The sequence below is a fragment of the Pristis pectinata genome, chromosome 4 (genome assembly GCF_009764475.1).
Source record: "Pristis pectinata isolate sPriPec2 chromosome 4, sPriPec2.1.pri, whole genome shotgun sequence".
Classification (NCBI taxonomy): domain Eukaryota; kingdom Metazoa; phylum Chordata; class Chondrichthyes; order Rhinopristiformes; family Pristidae; genus Pristis; species Pristis pectinata.
This window is the reverse complement of record NC_067408.1, coordinates 90,996,092-91,022,100: the sequence shown is the minus strand read 5'-3', so window position 1 is coordinate 91,022,100 and position 26,009 is coordinate 90,996,092. Positions and strand designations below refer to the sequence as shown.

Sequence of the window (26,009 nt, the reverse complement as noted above, 5' to 3'; positions counted from 1 at the left end):
AGAGAGACAGCCGAATGCTCTAGGTGCATTTGCTTCATCAGAACTGTCTAACATTTTTTTTTACATGGATCACTGCCGGGATTAAAATAATGCTGACTGGAAAATCCAGGCTCCTTCTGCCTTTCAGGACAGATGGGTTTGAATTAAACTGAGCCCGGGACTCAATTTCAGTCAGAAGGATTGGATTTCCCTGCTGTACTCCCATAGCTACTCGACTTTCACTCCAAGAAGGAGATTTAACTTCCATTCTATCAGCTCAAACACCCAAATTCAGAAATCCATGGCACTCGGCAGAAAATTATTTGGAAAATTGTTTGCCAGACAATTATATTGAAATACTGATTTAAGTATGCTTCAACAGTGCCTTGGTAGACTGCCCGAGGATTGACCTATGTCAAGGGTCAAATGTAAGAGTTGAAAAAAAACAATGACTGGAAACAAGAGATATGCCCTTGCCAGACAGCGTTGTTTACACTGACTGATGTGCAAATGCTTTGAAAATTCTCGAAGATAGTGTTAGTACTGACGGAGACATGCCTTTGATGCCTCTGTGGATGAAAGTACTACATGGATTCAGGGAGCAGAGAAGTTTTAAGTCCTTCTTTTGTTAATCGTCTCTTCCATGAAGGCACTTGACTCTCGTCTGGGACAGTTATAAAGCTGTTGGCTGCTTGCCAATACTGTGTATGACACTTGACAATGGATGCCAATAGGCTGTTCAGTCTTAAAGGCTCTGCAGCTGAGGCTGAACTTGCCCTTGGTTGATATTGATCTGTACGCTCTGCAAGGGGTCACTAGCTATTTTGTGGACTTCCTTTCTGTACTTTAGATGCAAAGGAATATATAGGACCCAGTTGGTGCCCATTTGAGATCAGCAAACTCTGCATTGACTCTCCTTTTCAGCTACTCATTTTGAGTATCCACTAAAACAAAGGTGTTTTGGTCCAGTGTGAATCTTCACCTGATGCAACCCTTTCAGTTACAGAGGGAGGAACCTGATGAATCTGGGACAAGGGCAAGAAAATCAGGAAATAAAACACTAGAGATTTTCTTCCAATTCCCAGCCAAAGACAATTGGTGGAAAGTACAGATTTACAGCATTGGCTGTGAACAATGTAATGCTTCCTGCAGTTGAATAATCCACAGACATTCATTGTTTTGCAGAATTGACATATGAAGATTGCAGTGGAGGAGTGGTACAGCTTTTGAAATAGTGGCATGAATCATCACGGGGGAACGTTGAGGAAAGATGTCATGTCAATAATAATAGAGGTAGGAAGACTCAATGGGGATGGTAATGGGGATGGAAGGACACCCCAGTGTATTAGTGCTGCACACTCCAGCACCAGATATAGATCAGTGCTTACACAAACACCAGGAAAGCATGATCTATAGCTAACATTTGAAACTTGTAATATTGTGTAGAATGTACCCTGCCTCAAGCAAAGTTTACCAGAATTAGATAGAATACTGTGTAACTGCTTAAATTTTACTTTTATTTTTGCAAGTGATCATTGGAGATAATATAACAGCCAGTATTGACAGTCAATACGCCAATCTATTCATCAAAGAAGACATTACCCTAGTGCACAGAATTGCATAGACAATAGGACTAGACAGTTGTCTCAGACTGAGTGCAATTTACAGGAATTGGTCAGTCCTGCATTATGTGGACCTCAGCTATAAAGAAAATCAACGCTGTCAGTTCCTCCTCCACTGAAGTGGTTCTCCAATATACCGTTGCTACTTACTAATAGTTTGGAGTACTACATAATTATATAGTAGAGCACATATCATAGGATTGGTGATAATGGGAAGTCTCCTCACAAGATTTGGAATTCTTACATTATTACTACCAAAGATCATGAGGTAAAATTTTTACTTTGTTACCAATTTACAATCAGGAAAGATTATAGCCAGATTTGAGCAGTTTTTTTTCTTACATCTCCGTTTAAGTTCATTTGCACATCACTGAACATAAAAGTCATTGTTTTAGAACATAATAGCAAAACAAAAAATATTTTTAAAAATCCTCAACGTTTGAGTGGTAACTGGATGTGGTATTTTTTAAATTTTTTAACATTTTATTTACAGCGTGGTAACAGGCCCTTCCGGCCCACCGAGTCCGCACCACCCATTTTAAACCCAATTAACCTACCCGTACGTCTTTGCAATGTGGGAGGAAACCGGAGCACCAGGAGGAAACCCACGCAGACATGGGAGAATGTACAAACTCCTTACAGACAGCGACGGGAATTGAACCCCGATTGCTGGCACTTTAATAGCGTCGCGCTAACGGCTACACTACCGTGCCGTGCCAATAATACAATTGGAAATACCTTCATCACAAAACATGCACTTTTAATCAGGTTGTCAAATCCATCAGTTGTAAGTCACTCTATTTTAATAACAGAACAAAATTCACAATACTATACAGAACCATTCCCAGTTACATTGGTGTGTAGTAGTCAGACCCGAAATAAATTGCAGCCTCATGTAGGAGGCGCCGTGCAGGTCTGCAAAAGAGCATAATTAGTAGAAATGCAAAATGGTGATTAGTTCAATCTATGATGTGGTTAAATTTAGAAATGAGACACTTAAAATGTTTTAAAACCATACTTCATTAGCAGTGGATGTTATATACCCTTAAAAGTCCACATTCTCAATTTAATTTGTCACCTCGTGTGGGTTTGATCAATTTTATGCAAACTTGGCTGTCGAGAGAGAGAGAAAAGAAAGAAATTGCAGCTCAACCAGGCTAACAATACTGAAAAAAGGCACATCAAGTGGCCTCCAGCCAGAAGGAAACAGCAGCCTGTGGTGGCTCTGAGTACCTACTGTCAGCAGAAGAGGGAACAAAAGTCTCCTTGCTTGAAGCATTTGAGTTGCTTCATTTATATCACAACGTCGCTGACAGTCAGAGCTGCCTCTGGCACCAGCTCAGCAATTGAAATACAGCATCGACGTGAGACTTCTCATGCTTTTTACACACTGAAAAATTAATTTGTGTCACAGTCCAAAAAAGAAACTCACCTTTGACAGAATCAACAACTTGCAATTGTGATTTTAGGAGCCTGAATCCCCACAGAAAAAGAAGCTGTATTTAGAGGAGAACAGTGTATTCAATATAGGTCAATGAATTGAAATTATAGGAATAGATAGGACAAGGGCCTATAAGGTGGTTTAAAAGATAACAAAGGATGTACATCAGATAAAAACAATTTGCTTGGAAAATATTCTTGATTTATTTTAGTATGCTTTAACAAAATGAAATAGTGAAAGTTCCTATATCATGGCTTCCCATATGAAAGATTATTAAATAAATCAAAAGCAGTATATAGAAATAATAATAGCAAGAAAATGCAGAAATAGAAATTCCATTTATGGATACCTATACTTCTGGAACAAATATAGCAATACACGTTTGAATTTTGTGCAGTTATCTGTTATATTCAAATGCTGCTTTCAGAAAGCTTTTGCTAAAGTATTGCACAAGAGGCTTCTCTATATAGCTGATACCCTGGGTTTAGTGGCAAGCTAAAGTGATGAATTGAGAAATGGCTGAAAGTGGTTGTAGGTGGATTTGGATAAGCCCCGAGTGCCATATGGATAAATGCTTGGACCTCGGCTGTGAACAATCTGCATCTACAACTTCTGTGAGGAGACCGAGCTGGCAACTCAGCTTCCAAATATGGAACAGAAAGCAAACTGTGAGGAGGATGTACAATAGGCTGAAAAGAGACATAAACTGGTTAATTAAAATAAAGTGCTGGAAATATTCCGTCAGTCAAACAACATCGGGGGAAAGAAACAGAATTAATGTATGCAAAGACAGTCATTGGCTGAGAATTGTATTTGAGTTTAGTGATGCTGACCAAAGACGAGTAACTCCATTTTTGTTTTGTGGATCATACCAGGATCTGCTCATCTGCCAGGGATGTGGCCAATACAGGATCCCTCATTTAATGCTAGGGGACCAAAGCATGAAAGGGTTTCTCCATTGGACCACACACCAAGCCTAGCAACAGAGCAGAGCAACGGATGCATCTACACATCCGTACTCTACACCAGGGCAATTGCGTGGGAGCAGCCGAATGCTTGCAGATCATCACGCACAAGCCAGGATGAATCAGATCACTGTTTCTTCCCTACACAAGATCTTGTTTAGGCCCCATTTACAATATTCTCACACACTGGGTGACATTGAGATTTGGAAAGGGTGCAGAGAGCTTACATGATTAATTTGCAGTTTAAACCATCTTGGTTACGAAGACAGGCTCAAGAAATTGGGCTGCTACACTTTAAGGAGACATAGCCTGAGGGTGACCTGATTGAGGTTTAAAGGGATGATGAAAGAACTAGACTGTGTTTGAAATGATATTTGTTTCAACTAACTGGGTGAGGAGAAGCAGGGGTCACAATTTCAAGCAAAGCACGCTGGTAGATATCAGGAAGTAGTTCTGTTACAGGGAATCGTGCCCCACAGATCAGATTGCTGGCTTGCTTGGTGAATATTTATTTGTTGTGTTCATTCAAGTGAGATCTGTTTCTTGATGTGGCGGTGTTGAGCACGTACAAGAGGAGGTTACCGTGAACAGTAATCAGCGAACAAGAAATGACAGCAGAGTTGCAGGGTATCAGAGAAGAAATGGTGGGCAGAGAGGGGGTGGAGCTTCAGAGAGGAATTTTCCATTTTCTTCTCTGTGACTGACCCGTTACGAATTTGATCTTGGTGTTTCTTCAAGGAGCTTTTCAGGTGCAGTGGAGAGTATACGTATTGTAGTGCACGACGTATCACAACGATACGGACAGGTCAGCTGACCTGGTCAGTCTAACTGCCTGTCACTTTTGATGTACCGGACACCACATTACTTCAGGTAATCTTTAGCTACCCTAAGCACCCACATAAAAGAGGCACTCAGGCTCTCTCCACAGCAGTTGTACCACCCCAAGTTCAAATTTGAGTGCAGGCACAGCTTTGCAGTGCACAAACCAGGTATTTAATGTGGAATTAGTAATCTTGTTTCACCACGTTGATTGACAGGGTGTTGTGAGAAAAGGTCCTTTGGGGTCTCAAAGGTAGAGGACACTGGACACAGTCTTTGGATTTTGAAAAATGATTTATTCACAAAGACAGACGCAGGAACAGGATGGATGGGAACAGATGCACACTCACACACACACTGGTGATCGCGAAACGTGGGGGAAATAGCAATGGGGATGAGATGCACACACACACAAAACAAACTGGGTACAAACAAGTCAAGGAAGAAACAATACGATACCGGCCACCCTCCTTGACTCAGTGCAAGCATCAGCTCTTAGGTCCCAGGGATCCTTAACTAATTACCCTTGCAGTGCACAGCTTACCTCCACCTCCCTCAGAGAAGACAAAAAGACAGCAAACAAGCATGTGGCACTCTTTATACTGCTGGAGGGCTGGGGGTGGAGCCAGCCCAGGTGATTCAAACAAGCCAATCGCTCGGGGCCAGGTGCAAAGGTGTTTTACAAAAGCCAATGTTTAGGTGTGCCCAGAGGGGCAGGGGTGGAGCCAAACCTTGATTGACAGTGGCGTGTCTTCCAACCCAATGAGCAGTGCTGTCATCCGACCAGAGGGGTCAGTGTTGTCACTGTCACATGATAGCCATGACCTTTCACACTACATGGGAGACAGGAGGGGCATTGAAACAAATTAGGGAAATGTCTGTTCATATTCATGTTGCAAATATGGGGAACTAGAAATTGGATGGAACTTGAAAGGATGGGTTAACATCCGGGTGTGCATGAGAATGGGCTCGCGCAAGGTTCCCCAGCCACAGATTTCTATCATACGTCGTGCCCAGCAAACTGTGCACTATGCAGCAGTCAGTGGCCGCAGTGTGTGCACAAAGGCCACGTGTCCACCGTGCAGAAGTTGTAGAGAATACAGCTGGGCTGCAGATCATGGGGGGGGGGGGGGGGGGGGGGGGGGGGTTGGAGGCATGGCTGGTGGAGAGGGTCAGTTTTGGGAAGATCTATGTGGTGAAAAGGATCCAAAGTCATCAAGTATGAGGGATAGAGGGAAATTAAAATTAAGCACTTATAGGAGGACCAAGCTGGATGATTAATGGATTAATGAATGCCTTGGACTCCCCAGCAGCGGTTCTGGCAAGGTCAGGCCCCCTTCAACTACGTAGGCCCTCAGCCCTTCATTTAAGGCCTGAGTGTTCAGATCACATGTGTAGAAATATTTTGTGCAAACAAAACATTTATTAAAGCCTGCTGTTTGACGTCATTGCATAGTCTTGGTGATTGCTGTGTATATACAAATTATATACAGTCTTCATTGAGGAGTCAACGGTGGAAAGGATGAGCAGCTTCAAGTCCCTGGGCAACAACATTTCAGAGGATCTATCCTGGGCCCAATACATTGATGCAATCATGAAGAAGGCATGCCAGTGGCTCTACTTCATTAGGAGTTTGAAGAGATTTGGTATGTCACCAAAGACTCTTACAAATTCCTATAGATGTACTGTGGAGAGAATTCTGACTAGCAGGATCACTAGAGGCTGCCGAGGGTTATGGACTCAGCAAGCTCCATCACAGACACAACCCTCCATCGAAGACATCTATAAGAGGCGGTGCCTCAAGAAGGAGGCGTCCATCATTAAGAACCCTCACCATCCGGGACATGCCCTCTTCACATTATTTCCATCAGGGAGGAGGTACAGGAACCTGAAGGCCCACACTCAACAATTCAGGAACAGCTTCTTTCCCTCTGCTATCAGATTTCTGAATGATCCATGAACTCTACCTCATTATTGCTATTTTTGCACTATTTATTTATTTTAGTAATTTATAGATTTTTGTCTTTACATTTTACAGCTGCCACAAAACCACAAATTTCACAACATACTTCAGTGATAATAATTCTGATTCTGGGTCCAATTTAAGCAAGCTCCAAATTTTATAAAATTCAATTGCATAGCAAGTACAGGCAACTCCCATGTTACAGGGTAGGGGAGGGAGATTTTATTCCCAGAAAACGGTCCGTAACAGCGATTTTCTGTGATATGAAGCAGTGTCCTTTCTATATGTGTCAAGGAACGGAAGTTGAAAGAAATTTCTTTATTTGTTTACTTATTCTTTACATAAATTCTGTGAGAGCCAATTTTATTCCATATTTAAAACTTTTCGGAAGTAATTTTCAAATTCTATAAGGATGTTTTTCCATTATCCAAATGGCTGTAATGCAGGGGGTTGCCTGCAAACAAGATAGGCCATGGAATATTAGGGCTTGTGAAACACTCCTTTATCTGGAGGCTGAGCTAACAACTTCACATTACATTTAACTCTTTGTTGCATTCTACCACAGAAGCTGGAAGTGCAAAGACATGTTTAGCTGCTTGAATATCATGATCCTTTGTAGTTTAAGGAAGCCTGTTCCATGACCAGATCTTCTTCTTGGACTGACTTAGAAGCAGCTTACGTTATTTGTACCACTGTAAACTTGTGGCTAATGGTGCACAAATAGAAATTTCTCAAGCATGAAGCTGTGTGATACTGAAATGCAATTTTCCCAACACCACTTGCTGTAAGGGAAATGCAACAGCATTTTTTTTGGACCCTTTCATGTTTTTCACATTAGAGACAGATACCTTTACCTGTAAAATTGGCCCCAGATGAAACACATTATTCAGACTCCTGGCATGCAAAATACTTTTGCAACAAACTGCCTTGAATTACATATTACATCTGGGATCAGTTCCAAAGAGGCCCCTGCCCGTAATATCAACTTTATTGAAGTTTCAGTACAGATATAATAAATAAGCAGAAACCTACTTTAATAAGTTGTAATACAGTATTGTATAATAATACAGTATTATGTCTACAAAACTAATCAAAAATTAAGTCTTTTTTTTTATAAAACAGGCCAGGTAAAACTATTCACTATCCTCAAGAGAAAAATCTGCATTCAAATGTGCTTCAAAATAATTGTTTCAGCATTGTTGAAATGTGAAATAATTGTTGTTAAAATTCATTGTTTTAACAATGAGAATGTTCTACATTAGATGTTTGATATGTGTGCATCAATTAACAAAGACAATGGCTATCACTGCAAAGCCAAGAGTCACCTACCTGTCAGATTCCCCTTGGCGTTGTAGGATCCCCAATATGTAGATTCTGTGTTCGGAGTGTGGCACTCATATTCCCCTGCATCTTCCAGTTGTAGTTTGGTAATGTGTAATAGGGCCGAGTCTCGGTCAATTCTCTCAACGTAGACCTCCTTATTCCGCACTCTGCTTGCATACACCGCATAGGCATAGTTGGGATCATTTGTGCTGACCATCTGGATTTGTCGTTCGGGCGCTGAAGGCAGATAGATTGACCACTCAAAGTTCTGCTGCGTAGATCCTGAGTATCCAGACACATTGCACCATATGGTTATGTGGTATCCTTCTGTTCTGATCAGGGGGCCTTCCTGTACCTGAACTCGCCTCTGAGCAGTGCACAAGCCTGTAAAAGTGAATTTATATAAAAAGACGTGTATGGTTAGAAACATGCTATTTCTCAAAATTAATCTACCATGCAAGATAAGCAAATCAGAATTATGTTTCCCGAACCCTCAAAACTTTTGCTGCTGGCTCTGATTCTCACTGGGTTTGCATTCCATGAACACCAACCACCACTGAAGACAACACCCCATGAGGAATTCCTCATTTGTCAACCAGGACAGCACAAACTGCAGCTCCAGTTAACCTTGAGTGGAGATAACATGAGAACCACAGTTTGGCCTGAGAAGGTCCACAACTCCTGCTCTTTCCAACAGTCTTTGCACAATAACAGGGAATGAAATGGTCTGTAGTTTCCCTCCATAACCGAGGGCCTCAAGGCCAGTCGGAGTGTTCTACACAAAGGCCTGGCCAAGGTCACCTAACTGCACAGGCACACTGGTCTGTTCAGCCAGACACCAGACTTGGATCACTTTTACCACTAAATCACTGGAAATATAAGATTATGATTTGTCAAAGTACATGCAACAGATTATAGTTGTCACTTTCCCATGCAACCTCTAGAGAAACAACTGCTCTTTTACCTCATTCCTTCCCACCAATCAGAGACCTAAACAGTCCATTTACGTGAAGCAGCAATTCACTTATACTTCAAGTCCAGTGTACTGCATCCAGTGCTCACACTGTGGCCTCCTCTACACTGGAGAAACCAAACACACTTTGCAGAGCACCTACATTCAGTCTATAAGGGTGTGCCTGGTCTTCCAGTTGTCTGTGACTTTAGTTCACCGTCCCAATCCACTCTGACCTGTCTGTGGCCTCCTGCACTATTCCAACAAAGCCTAGCATAATCTTGTGCAAGAGCACCTCTCCTTCCATCTGGGCACTTTAAAGCTTATGGGACTCTTGTGTTGATTTCAACAATTTCGAGTAACTCGCTTTCTCCATTTATATCAGAACTGGGCAATTCTGCTGTAGCTTATCCACCTGTAACATTAAATCAGTTTTTCTCTCTCCGCTGACCCTGCCTGATCTACTGGAAACTTCCTAAAGCTCTGACCTGCATTTTACAATTTTAGCAGGTCCTTTGGTTTCTCTCCAACTTCCCTCATTAATCTATCACCGGAAAGCTTCTTCAACCATTTACCTCCGTAACAATCCTGCTCCCATCCATCAAAAATATTCCCTTTGTCCTACCCAGCCTTTCCCCACCCTCTCTGCAACTTAACACTAACTTGTTTTCTCTCTTTCCAGGCTCTAATGGCCTGAAACGTTAACTTGGTTTCTATTTTCATAGGTGCTACCCAACTTGCTGCGTGCATTTTATGTTTTTGCATCAGCTTCTATTTTCTTGTTGACAGACAGATGATGAAGAATATCCTTTCCATTCTGGACAATGCTCTTTTCCTTAAGATGTGCACACTTTGCTGGGGAACAGCTCCTAGGCTGCTGGCACACTCCAGTCCCTTCAGTCAGTGTTGGGTTCAGACGTATGAATCGTCATTGGAAATAATAACCAAAACTTTCCTCTAGGTACCACTGAAGCAAGATTCAATCATCTCCTCAAAGGTTTATGCTTTTCGTGTGCAAGCACACATTAACATGCACATACACACACAATCCACAGCAAATAAACCACAGCTAATTTCCCCTTGGTAAATAAATGGTGTTTACAATTTGGTTGTAAAATACCCTCTGTTGAAATCTGCCACAGGTGCATTCACAACACGACTATCCAAACTTTATTTATAACTGCCACTGCAATTAGAAACCCAGCTTGAATCATGGGTCAAGACTAACCTGAGTGAGACTTCATGGAGGAGAGTGTACCATTCAGTTTGGCCCTTAATAAACAAGGTACACTGCACAAGTTTGAGAGTCAGTTGTGAGAATGTATCGTATAAATGCATCATAAAGGCGTTCAGAGGAGGATCAAACAGGATTTACTATTCATTGAATAAACTCGCTGAGCCATCACGGGAGCTTTTATGAAGAATGCATAACTTCACAGATATTTGACACTGCCCTCTTACTCATGATTGGAATTTTTGAAATGACAGGGGTCCACAAACAGCAATTAGAGTATAATTTCCAAAACTACATTCACTTGAGAGAAGATGTTTCCTATGGCTATAAACAATAGCCAGGAACAGGTTAGACCATAAACAGGAACAGGTCTCTACACAGCTTGAGGATGCCTAACTATCACAATTTCATTCATTCAAGTACTATAAATGAAACCCATAATCAACAGAAAAAAGTGAAAAATATCTGAAACAGCTTCAAATATCATTTTAGGAAACCAACTTAAAACCTCCCTATCAAATAACATAAAATGTCCACTACCCACTGTACATAATAGCTCACTTAGTCTATGCCAATGGTGCAGATATATTAAGGAAAAGTAAGAATGAACAGAATCTAATAAAAAGGACAGATCCTGAATTTAAAAACTGAATAACAGGCAAGGATCAAGTTCTATTGTGGAGTCAATAGTTCTCATTAATCCAGGACGAAAGTTAACAGAGGTGTGTTTGTGGACTGCTGAGGAATTACATACCACCTCGATTTTGAGCAAAGAAGAGACGTCCAGTGTCTGGGGACCGATGTGACTTAGAGTATCAAGCGGAGCTGAAACAAGTTATACACACTCATGTTTCTAGATTAAGTTATCAGAGTTATTATTTCAAAATGCATTTTCAAGAAAAGAAAGAGTTAACTGCTACAGTTTCATATTTTGTTCTTGAACTTGGATTATTTTACAAGAACAATATCTCAAATCAAGAAATGACAGGAAAACATGAATACATTTCCATGCTCACACAGCTCGGTGATATAGCTCTCCTTTTATTCTCCCTTTGTTAAGGTACAAATATGAATAAAACTGCTTGACTGTACAAAGCACAATACACAGAGATATATTTCACCGCACCAAACCATTTACTGCAACATGCAGTCAATCCTTGATGACATGTTATTGCTTAAACTAACACAAAGGTTATTATTCATTCCCTATTTTCTGAAGACAGTTCTAAAAAATTATCACAGGATTGATTTAAGAAACACATCAAACTCACTATATGAAATTACTGTTGAAATAAACAAATACATCAAACAGCATGAATTGAATAGTCCTGCTCTGGGTCCCTAGAAGTTAAATTATCAGCAAGACTGTTCTAGCATACAGAGTTCTCTTGAGAGCTATGAAAGAAATCATTTTCCTTAAAATTGGATTCTATTTTTCTTTTCCCTTTGTCTCCTTTTGGAGGACAGCGATGCAGAACCTCACCCATAGTAACATTCGTCCAGTAGTCAATAATCACCGTCTCCATCACAATGAAGCATGATCCTGTTCCACAGCAGCAGTGGATTATGACTAAGAATGAGAACCTGGCTGTTCACTAGATTGCTCGAGGTGAGGCCTATTCTGCAGCTAATCTAACAGAGTCTGCGGGTTAAACTGGGGACCGTCACAGAACCATGGAACAGTTATGGCATAGGATAAAAATCAAAAAGAACGGCAGATGCAAGAATCCTGAAATAAAAACAGAAAATGCTGAAAACGCTCAGCAGGTCAGACAGCATCTGGCGACCTGAAAAGCCAGATAAGCAAAGGACTGCAGATGCCGGAATCTAGATGAAAAAACACTATGATGCTGGGGGAACTCCGTAGGCCAGGCAGCATCCATGGAGAAAAGCAGGCAGTCGACGTTTCAGGTCAGGCCCCTTCTTCAGGGCTGAAGATAGGAAAAGGGGAAGCCCAATATATAGGGGGGGAAAGCAGAGCAGTGATAGGTGGACAAAAGAGGGGAGGCAGTGTAGGCACAAGGTGGTGATAGGTAAATGCAGGTAAGAGACAGTGATAGGCAGGTGTGGGGGAGGAGGTGAGAGCAGATCCACTGGGGGATGGGTCAAAGGTAAGGAGAGAAAGGGGAAAAAAGTAAAAAAGAGAGGCTAGGAAAGGGAAGAAGAGAAGAAGCGTGGTGGTGGTGGGGGAGGGGGGTTGTGGGGAAGCGGGGTGGGGATTACTTAAAGTGGGAGAATTCAATGTTCATGCCGTTAGTCTGCAAGTTTCCAAGACGGAAAATGAGGTGCTGTTCCTCCAGTTTGCACTTGGAATTCTCCTGGCAGTGGAGGAGGCCAAGGACTGACATATCAGAGATGGAGTGGGGGGGGGGGGGGGGGGGGGGGCGCGGGGGGTGGGATCTGCATCTCCCCGTTGCCAGTCATTTCAACTCCCCCTCCCACAATATCACTGATATGTCAGTCCTCGGCCTCCTCCACTGCCAGGAGAACTCCAAGCGCAAACTGGAGGAACAGCACCTCATTTTCCGTCTTGGAACCTTGCAGCCTAACGGCATGAACATTGAATTCTCCCACTTTAGGTAACTGGGGACCCCCCACCCCCATGCTTCTTCTCCTCTTCCTTTTCCTAGCCTCCTTTTTTCTACCTTTTTTCACCTTTCTCTCCTTACCTTTGACCCATCCCCCAGTAGATCTGCTCTCCCCTCCTGCCCCGCGCCTGCCTATCACTATCTCTTACCTGCATCTGCCTATCGCCACCTTGTGCCCATCTCACCTCCCTCTTTTGTCCACCTATCACTGCTCTGCTTTTCCCTCCTATATATTGGGCTTCCCCTTTTCCTGTCTTCAGTCTTGAAGAAGGGTCCTGACCTGAAACATTGACCGCCTGCTTTTCTCCGTGGATGCTGCCTGGTCTGCTGAGTTCCTCCAGCATCATCGTGTTTTCGACCTGAAGAGTATATTTGTTTCTCTTTCCACAGATGCTGCCTGAACTATTAAGTGTTCCCAGCATTTTCTGTTTTAGAGGCCTTTCAGTCCATCTAGTCTGTACCAGCCCTAGTGGCTGTTCTTTATCCATGGCCTGCAAATACTTCTTTCTCAATGAAATATCCAATTTCCTTTTAAAAGATATTGACTGACTGTTTCCATTGTCCTTACAGTCAGAGTTCCAGACAATATGCATTTTTTTGAGTAAAATCTTTCTCCCCCCCTCACATCCACTTTCAACCTAAAATTTTAAATCTGTGTCCTGGGAATTTGCTAGTGGGAACAGCTTCTCTCCATCTTCTTCTCTTAACCAGTCAGAATCTTGCACGCCTTGATCAAATCTTTTCTCAACCTTCTCTGCTCCAAGGAGAACCACCCCAGCATCTCCAGTTTACCCATACAACCGAAATCCCTCACCCCTGGAAAAATTCTGGGAAATCTCTTCTGCACGCTCTCTGCTACCTTCAAGTCCTTTCTAAAATGTTGCAATTAAAACTGGAAGTAATATTCTAGTTGTAGCCTAGCCAGGGTTGTAAAAGCTCAATATCTCCTTGTGGCCATTGTAACTTTTGCCTCATATTTATTAATTCCAGAATCCTATGCACTTTACTAACATCTTATTTATGCATGTATATCCCTAGGTCCCTGTGTACTGTTTAAAACTTTTGTTATTGCTTAAACCCTTCCTGAAATGTTGCCTCAAATCTCTTTGTATATGTGGCTTTGAGCAGTAATCAAAGGCCAAGAACCACCTGTCAAAGATCTCAATATCATAAAGGGAACCTTTAATTCATTTTTATTTTGAATTTTATAATATTTTGAATATTATATCATTTTTCCCCTTAGGAAACTTGCATTAATGGTACAGTTCCTTACTACAAACATCACAATAATATTCAGTGACCCAGAGATGGTCGTAAAACCCTAAACCCAGGAATATTCTTAAAATACCAGATACAACATGTCAATCCAGAGAGTCAAACCCAGATATACTAGTCCCAGGCATAGATACAAGATCATAATTCCATGCAACGCAACTGGAGGATCCAATACCGTTTTCAGATCCTATTCCCAAAATTGGCCTCTGCTGAATAGATATTGTGCACTGAAATAATCAAGTTCACATCTAACATTAACAATGCTCCTTAACAAGGCAGCTGGGACTACCATCAAAAGATAGTTAAATATTCTTTTTAAGAAACCTATCTGTGGAGAGTTGCTGGTGACCTACTGGCCTCTATTCAAAGTCCTAATCAGCTCTCAGCTTCACTTTGCTGACAACTGCCTCATGGTTTTCACGAAGTTCAGACAAACAGCATTTCAAGAAAACGCTCCATGGTACAGAATGGATGGAGGTGGGGGCAGTCAGTAAACAACGAAATGGATAAAGCAGAGATATAGGACCTTCAATAACATTTTGAGCAGTTTCTCTACCCTGTGCCTCTGTCCCTTTAAATCCCCCGTAGGAATCAACAATTCCTATTTGAAAGATCCACTAAACAAGTTCTTAGAGCTACTATTCGGACATTTGTATCATGTGTGGCTATCAGGTGGAAATCTCTGGTTAAAAACAACCACCCATAGAGTCACAAATGGAAGTGCCTGGATGAGTGCAGCTCCAACTTCTCTCAACCAGCTTGCCACCATCCAGAAACAAGCAGCCCACTTGCTTGGCAGCCCATCCATTTGTCTAAACATTCAGTCCCTCTGCCACCAAACCACCTTGTGGGCCATCTACAACATTGACTCAGGCTACTCTCACAGCATCTCCCAAACCTGTGACATCCACCACCAAGGAGGACAAGGGCAACTGGCACATGGGAACACTGCCACTTGCACATTCCCCTCCAAGTAGCACACCTCCCTTATTGGGAAATGTATGTCTTGTACTTCCTGAGCACTGTGTAAAAATGCTGGACCTCCCTACCCTACAACACTGTGGGAACACCTTCACCAGAAGGACTGCTGTGGTTCAAGGCAATAGCTCCTCATCATGGGCATTTAGGAATGAACAATTAATGTTGAGGCACTTGTCCTGAAGAATGAGTAAATTACAAAATGGTATTGCTAGTGCACATGTAGTATAATTTTGTTTTGAAAGTTTAAGAAATCATTAAATATTCTCAATTAATAATGTTTTGGGTTCATAGGGAACACATTAAAAAGGCAGGCAGGCAAGAGAAGGACATTCATGCCCTTGTTACGTGGCCACACTTCCAAAAATGAATTATTTTTGTATTCAGCCACAATGCAAAACAATATTTCATCATTCATTAAACCTTTAGAGTCAACATTAAATCAATACAGAAAACCCAATTTACAAATATTAGAGCTAGGAAATTTTTCACTGATTGAGTAACACCAAACATTCAAAAAGATCCTACTCAACCTCCTGAGCGATCTTACTAGTTACAGGGTTGAAAAACTGAGCACAAACTAACACTTGTATAAACTCCTGGAACCTGGCTGAGATTGATGTAATACAGAAGTTCATTAGAGCAAGATGGCATATTTGCATATTTTATTTTTAATCAGACCATCTGTTCAAAGTTGGCATGAATTGAGTAATTAAGTTGAAGTACTGGAGTATCTAAATGTAGTCCTGTGAACCCAGTCAAAGCCAGAAGCTGGATGGGCAGAGCATGGGGATAAGGACTATCAGAGCTCAAAACCTGACCTATGAGCCAAAAGTCAATTAAAACTTCTGCTAACACCTTCCCGCAATAGTGCACAGCAACAGGCAGAAAGACGTTTTTGGGTGGGTGAATTTAATAACTTTAATCTGTCCCTGAACAAAATGTTTCTGACCTCGTTCACCAATCACTCAGAAACCCATCCTTGCTGTCACTGATCTGGTAGCTGCTCAAAGTGCAGCCTGAAATTTGCCAAGATCCATAAAAATGACAGTAATAATCAACCAGGATATGGAAAGGTGCCCTCGGGTTTTTGTTGTCAACGCAATAAACGGCGTGCTCTACATTATACTTCATTTTAAATGCTTGATGTTGTTCAAATTTGCAACTTGCATAAATTAGCTGATGCTGAGGAACTGCCAATTGCCTGCAGGCTGAGTGCAAATTCTGAAAAGAATTCTTCTTTGAATAATAATTATTCACAAGCTCGGTGCTCAATTATATAAATATCCTAAAAGAAACAGGCACGCCACTCAGCACATTACAGAGCTGATCGTCACTTGCGGCTTGTGCTCGTGTTCACAGCAAACAGAGCAGTGAACAGGCGTTAAGTCAGTCCACTCCCCAATGTCGCAGCTCAGTGTAATGGCCATGTGCCTGGTGCATATGGTGCTCTGCCTTGGGAGCAATCCCACTCTCCAAGGAAGCAATTTCAGGCCCTGGAATTGCCAGAGCTGATCTTAAAAGCCTGCAGCACATTAAAGGATCACTATTTTTGTGCCTGACTGCAGCAAAAAATGTTCCCACTTCTGTTTATGCCCAGCTAGATCCTTCCTCCAAGTTTATTGTCTTGCAGCATTTGGCCTCTGTTGTATGGTTCCACTTATCACATGGGAATGTTCAGTGCGCAAATTAACCACCCTCTTCCCCACATTATGACAGTCACTACATCCCAAACAATACTTTATTGACAGAAAGCTCTGGAGCATCTCACTGTCAGAAAGTCTCTTTATACATCCTTCCTTTGCCAGTGAAGTTGCTGCCTATGTCAGACAATATTTAAGAAATGGACACTCCACCCTCAGGCAATTGCCACTGGGTTGCAGCAGGAGATCCCCCAAGAGAGAAAGGCAGTGTGTGCTGTTTGTTAGCAAATGCTAATCTGCCAGTCAGGGTGAATGGACGACAACCACAGAACGACCGGCATTATGCACATTTGGCAGTGGAGCTTCGCATGATGAGATGATTAACATCAGAATGACTCCCTGAGACAAAGCTGCAGCCCCAGCCACAGCCATTAGCACAAACACAAGTCAGGATGGAAGACAACAGGGCTCCAAAAGTACCCTGCCCTCGCCATTTAGGTGCTGATTCATATTTTCCCAGGATGTCAAACTGGAACAACTTAGCAATTTCCATCCCTTGATCTTTCTTCCCTTTTTAAAAAAATAATTTCTAGATTTTATAATGTTCAATTTTTGATTTATTGGTTTTTAAACCTTAATGGAATTTTCCAGAAGAAGAAAAGATAAAAGAATCAATGAGGGAAATCTGAAGTAGAAATAGAAAATAATGCAAATACACAGCTCTGTGGAGAGAAAAGATGAGTTCTTGATGCATTGAGAGTGTGATCTTTTGAAGTGCATTCTGAGCATAACCAGGCAAATCATTAAATTAAGCAAAGGAGGAAAGGAGAAAAGAAACAGACAAGGGAAGGATTCAGCAGATGCATTTATAATATACGAGTGGAAGCATACACAAATTGATTAATAGGGACCTGGGAAATGATTAAAAAGATTGTTTTTGAAATGATACAGATGACAAAAGAAATCAAACAGCAGTGGGCGAGAAGATATAGGAGTGATCCTCAAAATCATGGATTCATACAACATGGAAACTGGCCCTTCAGCCCATCAAGTCCATGCCGATCATCAAACAACCAATTACACGAATCCTACACAAATCTCCCCACTTTCCTGTCAACTACCCCTCTCCAGCCCAGATTCTAACCGCTCACTTGCACATTAGGGGTAGGTTACAGTGACCAGTCAAACTGCACGCCTTTGGGATGTGGGAAGAAGCCAGAGCACCCAGAGGGAAGCCACACCATCACAGGGAGAACCTGCAGACTTCACACAGACAGCACCGGTCGAAGCTGGGTCACTGCAGTTGTGAGGGAACATCTTTACTGGCTGCACCACCGAGCAAGGAGACAATTCCCCAGGTCTTCACCTTCTAGCCATCAGCCTCCGCATTCAACGGATAATCTTTCTCAATTTCTACTACATTCAAAGGAGATTCCATCACCATACACTTCCCTCCCCTCCCCCCATCTTTTATCCTTTCAGCACTTCAAAGGGACTGTTCCCTTCACAACTCCCTTGTCCCCTCTTCTCTCTCCACTAATCACTCCCCTTCTTACGGCTCTCACGTGCAACCACAGCAGATGCAACACCTTTTCTTTCATCTTTTCCTTTCATATAGTCAACTTCCAATCCACAATACTGCATTCTGTTTTCACAAGATGATCTGCTCTAGTTGGAGAAACCAAATGCAGATTGGATGTTTGCCTTGAGGAACACCTGTATTCAGTCCACAGGGGCAACTCAGAGCTTTCTGTTGCCTGCCACTTTAATTCTTTATCCCACTCCTCCTCTGATTTATACGTTGTGGCCTCCTCCTTTGTTACACAAGACCCTATGCTCTTCCTCATTGAGGAAATGCACCTCATCATCTGTCTGGGCATGTTGCAACCTTCCAGTCTCTCAACTGAATTCCTTAAATTCGGGTAACTGGTTTTCTCTGTCTGTATCAGAATAAGTCTGATCATCCATCTGTGACATGGCTCAGGTTTTCTTTCTCCATTAGCTCAGATGGTTTGTTCTGCAGCCTTTCATTTCACAACACTTGCATTCCTTTGTCTGTGTTCTCACTCTTTAATTGCTCATAGTTTCTACAAATAAAGGTTCATGTTCTGTCTTCCTATCTGTCCCTATTAACCCATCAACTAAATGACCTCATTTATAGCTTATCTTCAGCGCAACCCTGGCCCCACCCCATCAGACATATTCCCTCTGTCCATTCCCTCCCCCCTCCTCCCTTCAACTTGATACTAATGTTTCTCTCTTTCAGAGTTTTTTTAAAAATGTCTTTGACCTGAAATATTGACAGTTTCTCTTTCCACAAATGCTGCCTGACCTGCTGAGTGTTTCGTATTTCCCACCATCTGCGGTTTTTGCTGAGAGAGTTGATACATTGGTTTTAATTTTCAAAGATCATAGATTCAGGAAAGGTTCCAAAATATAACACCTTTATTCGAAAAGGGAGGCAGACAGAAAGCAGGAAACTACAGGCCAATTATCTTCGATCCATCATAAGGAAATTGCTGGAACATAGAACAGTACAGCACAGGAACAGGCCCTTCAGCCCACAATGTTGTGCCGAACTAATTAAATTAGTAGTCAAATGCCCAACTAATCCCTCTGCCTACACAATGGCCATATCCCTCCACTTCCTGCACATTCATGTGCCTATCTAAGAGCTTCTTGAACACCTCTATTGTATTTGCCTCCACCACCACCCCTGGCAGCACATTCCAGGCACCCACCACTCTCTGTGTGTAAAAAAAACTTAGCCCCCCTCACCATAAATGCATTCTCTCTGGTATTAATTTCAACACTGGGAAAAAGATGCTGCCTACTCTATCTATGCCTCTCATAATCATATAAACCTAGATCAGATCTCCCCTCAGCCTCCACCGCTCCAGAGAAAATAACCCAAGTTTGTCCAACTTCTCCTTATAACACATCCCCTCTAATCCAGGCAGTATCCTGGTAAAGCTCTCCTGCGCCCTCTCCAGAGCCTCCACATCCCTCCTGTAATGGGGGGACCAGAACTGAATGCAGTACTCCAGATGCGACCTAGCTAGAGTTCTATAAAACTGCAACATAACTTCCTGACTCTTGAAGTTGATTCCTTGACTAATAAAGGCAAGCACGCCCCAAGCCTCCTTTACCACCCTATCAACCAATGTAGCCACTATCAGAGAGCTATGGACTTGGACCCCAAGATCCCTCTGTACATCAACACTGTCAAGGATCTTGCCATAAACCATGTACTGTCCCTTTACATTTGATCTCCCAAACTGACAACACCTCACACTTGGCTGGGTTAAACTCCTTCTGCCATTTCTCCGCCCATATCTGCAACTGATCTCTTTCCCGCTGTATCCTTTGGCAGTCTTCTACACTATCCACAACACCACCAATCTTTGCATCATCTGCAAACTTACTAACCCACCCATCTACGTTTTCATCCAGATCATTTATAGATATCACAAACAGCAGAGGCCCCAGTACAGATCCCTGCAGAACATTACTAGTCACAGACCTCCAGCTAGAATAAATCCCATTGACCACTACCTTCTGTCTCCTATGGGCAAGCCAATTCTGAATCCAAATAGCCAATTCACCATGGATCCCATGCATCTTAATCTTCTGAATGAGCCTCCCATGAGGAACCTTGTCAAACACCTTACTAACATCCATGTAGACAACATCCACTGTCTCAGTCACCATCGTCACCTCCTCAAAAGACTCAATCAAGTTAGTAAGACACGACCAAATGTTCATAAATCCAATCCCTAAGAATCCTCTCCAGTAACTTCCCTACCACTGGTGTGAGGCTCACCAGTTCTATAGCTTCCAGGTAATCAGGCAAAGTCAGTATGATTTTGGAAATCATGTTTGATTAATTACCTGGAGTTCTTTGAATAAGTAAGACATGTTGTGGATAAAGGGAATAATGTGGATGTATTAAATTTAGATATACAGAATGTGTTTGATAAGATGCCGCATCAAAGGACATTGCAAAAAATGAAAGCCCCCGGTGGAGCAAGTAACATACTAGCGCATGTTGACAGAAGGTTGGCGGGCCAATCAGAAACAGTGAATAGGCATAAATGGATATTTTTCTGCTTGGCAAGATATGACAAGTGGTGTGCCACAGGGATCGGTGCAGGGGCCTCAACATTTTCTGATTTATATATATACACGACTAGGATTATTCTGATTCAGATAAGCTAGTCCTGCATTGAAGGTATGGTTGCTAAATTTTCAGATGATACAATGATAGGTAGGAAATTAAGTTGAGATGGGGGTATACGGAGACTACAGAAGGATATAGAGAGGTTAACTGAGTGGGCAAAGATCTGGCAAAGTGGTGTATGATGTGGGAAAATGGTAAATTGTCCATTTTGACAAGAAAATTTTAAAAAAGCATTATCTAAATGGTGAAAGACTGCAGAGCTTTGAGAGATCTGGGTGTCCAAGTACGTGATTCACAAAAGACTCGTCTGCAGGTAATTAGGAAAGCCATTACAGCAAGCTAACAGCTAATGAAATACTTTATTTACGACTAGGGGAAATGAATGCAAAAGTAGGGAAATAATACTTCAGTTATATCAAGCACTGGTGAGACCACGTGTTCCTTATTTGAGGAAGAATGGCAATGCACTAGAAGCTGATCAGACACGGTTTACTAGATTGATACCTGGAATGGACAGGTTGTTTTATGAAGAAACTTTGGACTCCAGCCCCAAGAGGAGAAGAGTGAAGGCAGACTCATTTGAAACATGACCATGGAGGGGTGTTCACAGGTGGATCTGGAGGGGATGTTTCCTCATGTGGGGGCAATGAATCTGAATTCATAGCAAAAATATTGGCAAAGGGAAGCAGTGGAAATCTCACAAATGGGCATTTGAAGCGTCTACAGCCCAAACAATACAAACCTAAATACCTTCAAAATGGCACGAGTTCATTACTCAGAGAAAAACTCAGAGAAAGGTGAGGAACATGGTTGAAATGCTGCTTGCTTTGGGAAGTCAGCTTCATTTAGCCTCTGATTGTGTAGCCAACACCAACTTTTCTTAGGCTAATATTGATTGACCAGAAAGTCCATCCAAGTCAGGCGCCAGATTCCTTTAAAAAAAATCTGTAAATCATCAATAACCACCAATTCTCAAGGGATAGGTTGGTCCCCTGCATCCACCAGATTGGGTGTGGAGTGCTCCTAGTATCTCCCTAGGAATCAAACAAGAAGCATTTTTGTTTGCAATTCATAAGTTGACATTATTGGGATAATTTTGATTCAGATGAGCTCACCCCATTCTTCAATAAGCCAGTCAGAACCCCACAGATTTATTTGTTTTTCAGAAGCCAAAAAGAACATAATTCTGATTTCTGTTAATGATGAGTTTCCTTCTTTTAAAATCTCACACAAAATCATTTGTTCTTTCAACTTAACTGCTACTTAAAACTAAAGTGAAGTAATAGAGGTTCTTCAAAAGATTTGTAACATTTTGCTCATGAGGTTAGTAAGATCTTCCACTCCACCCTGCCACTAACTCACTGATCTTTCACTGCACTGATAGTTGCTGTGTGTTGAGTAGATTGTCCATCTATATGGTTAGGAACTGGAATTTGAGGTTTATACGGTGAGAGTATTTGCATGATTTACAATGATTTCCTTTATACACCCAGACAGAGCAAGAGAGAATCTTCTCCTGTGGTGTTAAACAGTTTTAAGAATAACATCAGGAATGGATCACTCCATGCACAGTAGTCAACACGTTAATTGCAACATAGCTTTCACATTATCTAATGCACGCTTATTCAGCAGCCTTGGAGAATTAATAGAACATTCCTTTTGTAATTTAAAAGAAAACAGAACATAACCTACAAAGATAACTTGGAGGTGAATCGAGTGTCACCCTGACATGCTCCGTGCAAGTCAATATGGGACTATTTCCTACCGCTCAACCAGAGAGACTTTTTTTTAAAAAAACTTTCTTCCTGCCAGCACTGCGATACCTCATTATAAGTGCTCTTCACTAAAACAGCTCTGCTGGCAGAAGGAGATCACTAAGGAGCAGATGGAGTTATAAAAAGGGCTGTGGTAATAAGATGGAAAATAGAGCAGAAAGTTACTGGCAAACAGTATTTAGTTGAAAGCATTCTCCCTTTCCAACAGGCTCAACCATTAAAACCCTTGGGGTACATCAAAGTCAATGCATGATCCAATCCTAAAATGCTGCTAAAAATTCTGTGTTCTGAATTAAATGTTATCAGGTTATAAGGATCAAAAAAAAGCTAATATCCTATATTAAAGCAGTGACTATAGTTCAAAAAGTACTTCATTGATTGTAAATATTTTGGGACATTTTGAGTTCTATATAAAAGCAGTTTTTTTTCCCATACGCTCATTGAATTCAATCTTGAGATGAGGCAGTCTTCATGTTATACAGTGGAGGCCCATTTCAGTAGCTACTTTCATCAGGTTGTGAAAACTCCTTGAGAAGTTTTCCATTAACAGTTATTACCTCACACATTGATATCTCTAACGGCTGTGGAAGATTTGTCCTAAGATCTTGACTGGTCCAAACTAGCTTCAGTAATGGATCACTCCATGAAGGCACCTGTATACCAACGCCTTACGTATTTTAGAAGCAGAAATTTGTAAACTGCAGAGGTTCAATGGTAGCATATTCTTTCAACATAACAGGAAAACATACACTGGAAGGCCCTTTAGATAATGATAAATGAAGAAAGGATTCTGAATATGGCTCTAAAAGCACCATAATGATGCAACACCATAATGACGCAACACCATAATGACAAGAATGGCTCAGTTGATAACAATTGTACATTAGTCACAGTTTTGTAGATACAAGTTCTACTTCAGGGATCTGGCCACAAAAATGTAATACTGAGTAAGTAATTCATTGTTGAAGGAACTGCTTTTTGGATGAGAGTGTAAACCAAGACCTCATCAGTTCTCTCAAAAGGGTGTAAAAGATGCTATTTTAAAGAAAGCACCTGAATATCTGTGGTATCCTGACCAATCTTATCCTTCATTCTGCACTACCAAAATAGTGGATATGATCATTAGCACATTGCTCTTTGAAGAGCCTGCTGTATGCAAATTAACTGTTATGTTCCCAACATTACAACAGTGGTCAACTTCATATTGATTTTAAAGTATTTTGGGACATTGTGAATGGTGCTATATAAATGCAAATCTTCCATTTTACTCCCCAATGAAGTACATGATTGTTTTCTGAACCAATCAACATTAGAGCTTAGCACAAAGGGGAAAATTACTTAATAGAATATCAATAATTATTTAATAGAATATCAATGTCATGTATACATTCTAGAGTGTTGATTTAGGGATAACCTTGGGCCAAGACTCACCACTCTGTGTACCCTGCCCATTCCTGAACAGAGTGGTCCCAAGCCATGAGCTGTGAACGCTGATCTCTGTTGCAAAGGCAGCTCACCACAGCAGAGACATCACTTTTTGAGTCAGCCACCTCACCAGCAATGGCCCTTAGCCAGGTATCTGGATGTTCTGTTTAGGATTGGGGGTGGGGGGAATGGTGGAACACCTTACTGATAGGAATTCTTGTGATGTCTGGGTGAACAACAGTTCTACTCTACTTGGATATTTTCCTTCATAAAAGCAATTTGTATTTCCCCAATGACTTCAAGGTCAAAGACAAAACAAGTTGTACAGGCCTAAATTTTTGACAAATTTCTCAGTGGGAAGAAGCATTGTGCCTCTTGGTCAGGTAGTTAAGGCGGTCAATCACTGGTTCATGCACATGCCCATGATGCTTTTGAAAAATTGGTCCAAGTTCAGCAGTGTGTGGATTGAGCACTAACCCTCCGACTGCTCATCTGGTTGCTTAGGATAGGCACGTACTGCAAAACAATTTCTCCTCCAAGGCTTTTCTAGAGGGGAGAAAACAGGCTAAACAGAAAGATGATTAAAGGACAGAGATGGATAATGGGTCACTGTACTAATATTATATAACTTAGTGTACACCTTTACCAGGTATGAACCTTTATCATAATCGCAATATCATAATTCTTCCGATTACTCTGATATTTCCTTGTCAACTCAATGACAAGAAAACAGATTACAGCATATGTTCCTATGAATCATGTCATCTCCAACCCTACAGTTCTAGATTTTTATGGTCACAGTTCAGTTGGATACTTCTCAATCACTTTGTAACTTGATAGGGAGCTCAATCACCACTGGGGTCTTTATCATAATGACAAATGGACAACGACTATTCCATTCTTACATTGCTGAATTCCACAACTCCATATTTTACCGGTGAGGATGATGCTCTTAGGGGTTGGAATTACATTCGATATCTGAAGAAGTTAAATAAAACTTAAGATTTTAAGCATCCATTGCAATACCTCCCACCCTCACCCCCAAAGGGTCCCAACTCTCTGCTGGTTTTACTGTGAAGAGTACTGTCAGATCATTGCCAGTTGAGAGTGCTCCTAGCTATCACAGACAGACCCAGCACCTACTATAGCCATTGTCTGCATTCTGAAACCGTCACTCCCCAACCCACTTGTCATCATAACTCATGCCTGTCTGACTGACTACAGTGTGCATTTTGACAAGTGGAACTTAAAGCTAGATCAGCTAACCCCTTAACAAACTGGTTCCTGTGGTTTTCACCTCATTGCAGAAGATTTTAAAGCAGAAATGCTTTAAGTTCAAAACTAGTAAAAGCATCTGCTCAGAAAACTGTAGCGGGTGCTCACGAAATCTGGATTCCATTGATTGCATAAGATGCGATGTGACACCTTGTTTTACTATCTCACATATAGAAGGCAAACTTTCCAATAGGATGGCCCTTCATTAGTACTGCACTCAATTGGCAACCTAGATTATGTGAGTAGCCTTCTAACTCAGAAGCAGAGTGCTTCCACCAGCCCACAACTGAATCTGGTTGAAGACAGCTATAGTGAGTAATACTATTCTTTCCCTTGCCCAGAACTTGCATCAATTAATGCCTGATTTTTGATTGTGCATAGAGTTATTTAACACAAGCGCTCACAGTCCTTTCTGGGTGAAATAGCACCCATTGGGAACCTGGACTGGGGACATTTGTGCACTAATCACATTAATGCTCCCGACTTTTTGCAGTGTGTACACAATATCACTATTCACACAAATGCCCTTTTCCACTCTCACCAGTTTTAATCAGAGCAACCCAAGTTGAACA

General features: G+C 41.6%; 1 protein-coding gene across 1 annotated transcript in view; it reads right to left on the bottom strand.

Annotated features, from left to right (window-relative positions):
* Positions 1-26,009, bottom strand: part of LOC127570071 (immunoglobulin superfamily member 3-like) — a 123,463-nt gene that overhangs the window by 64,416 nt on the left and 33,038 nt on the right. Inside the window, exon 2 of the mRNA XM_052015328.1 lies at positions 8,119-8,496. Within this exon, the coding sequence (XP_051871288.1) occupies positions 8,119-8,496 (378 nt within the window). The remainder of the gene's footprint in view (positions 1-8,118; positions 8,497-26,009) is intronic.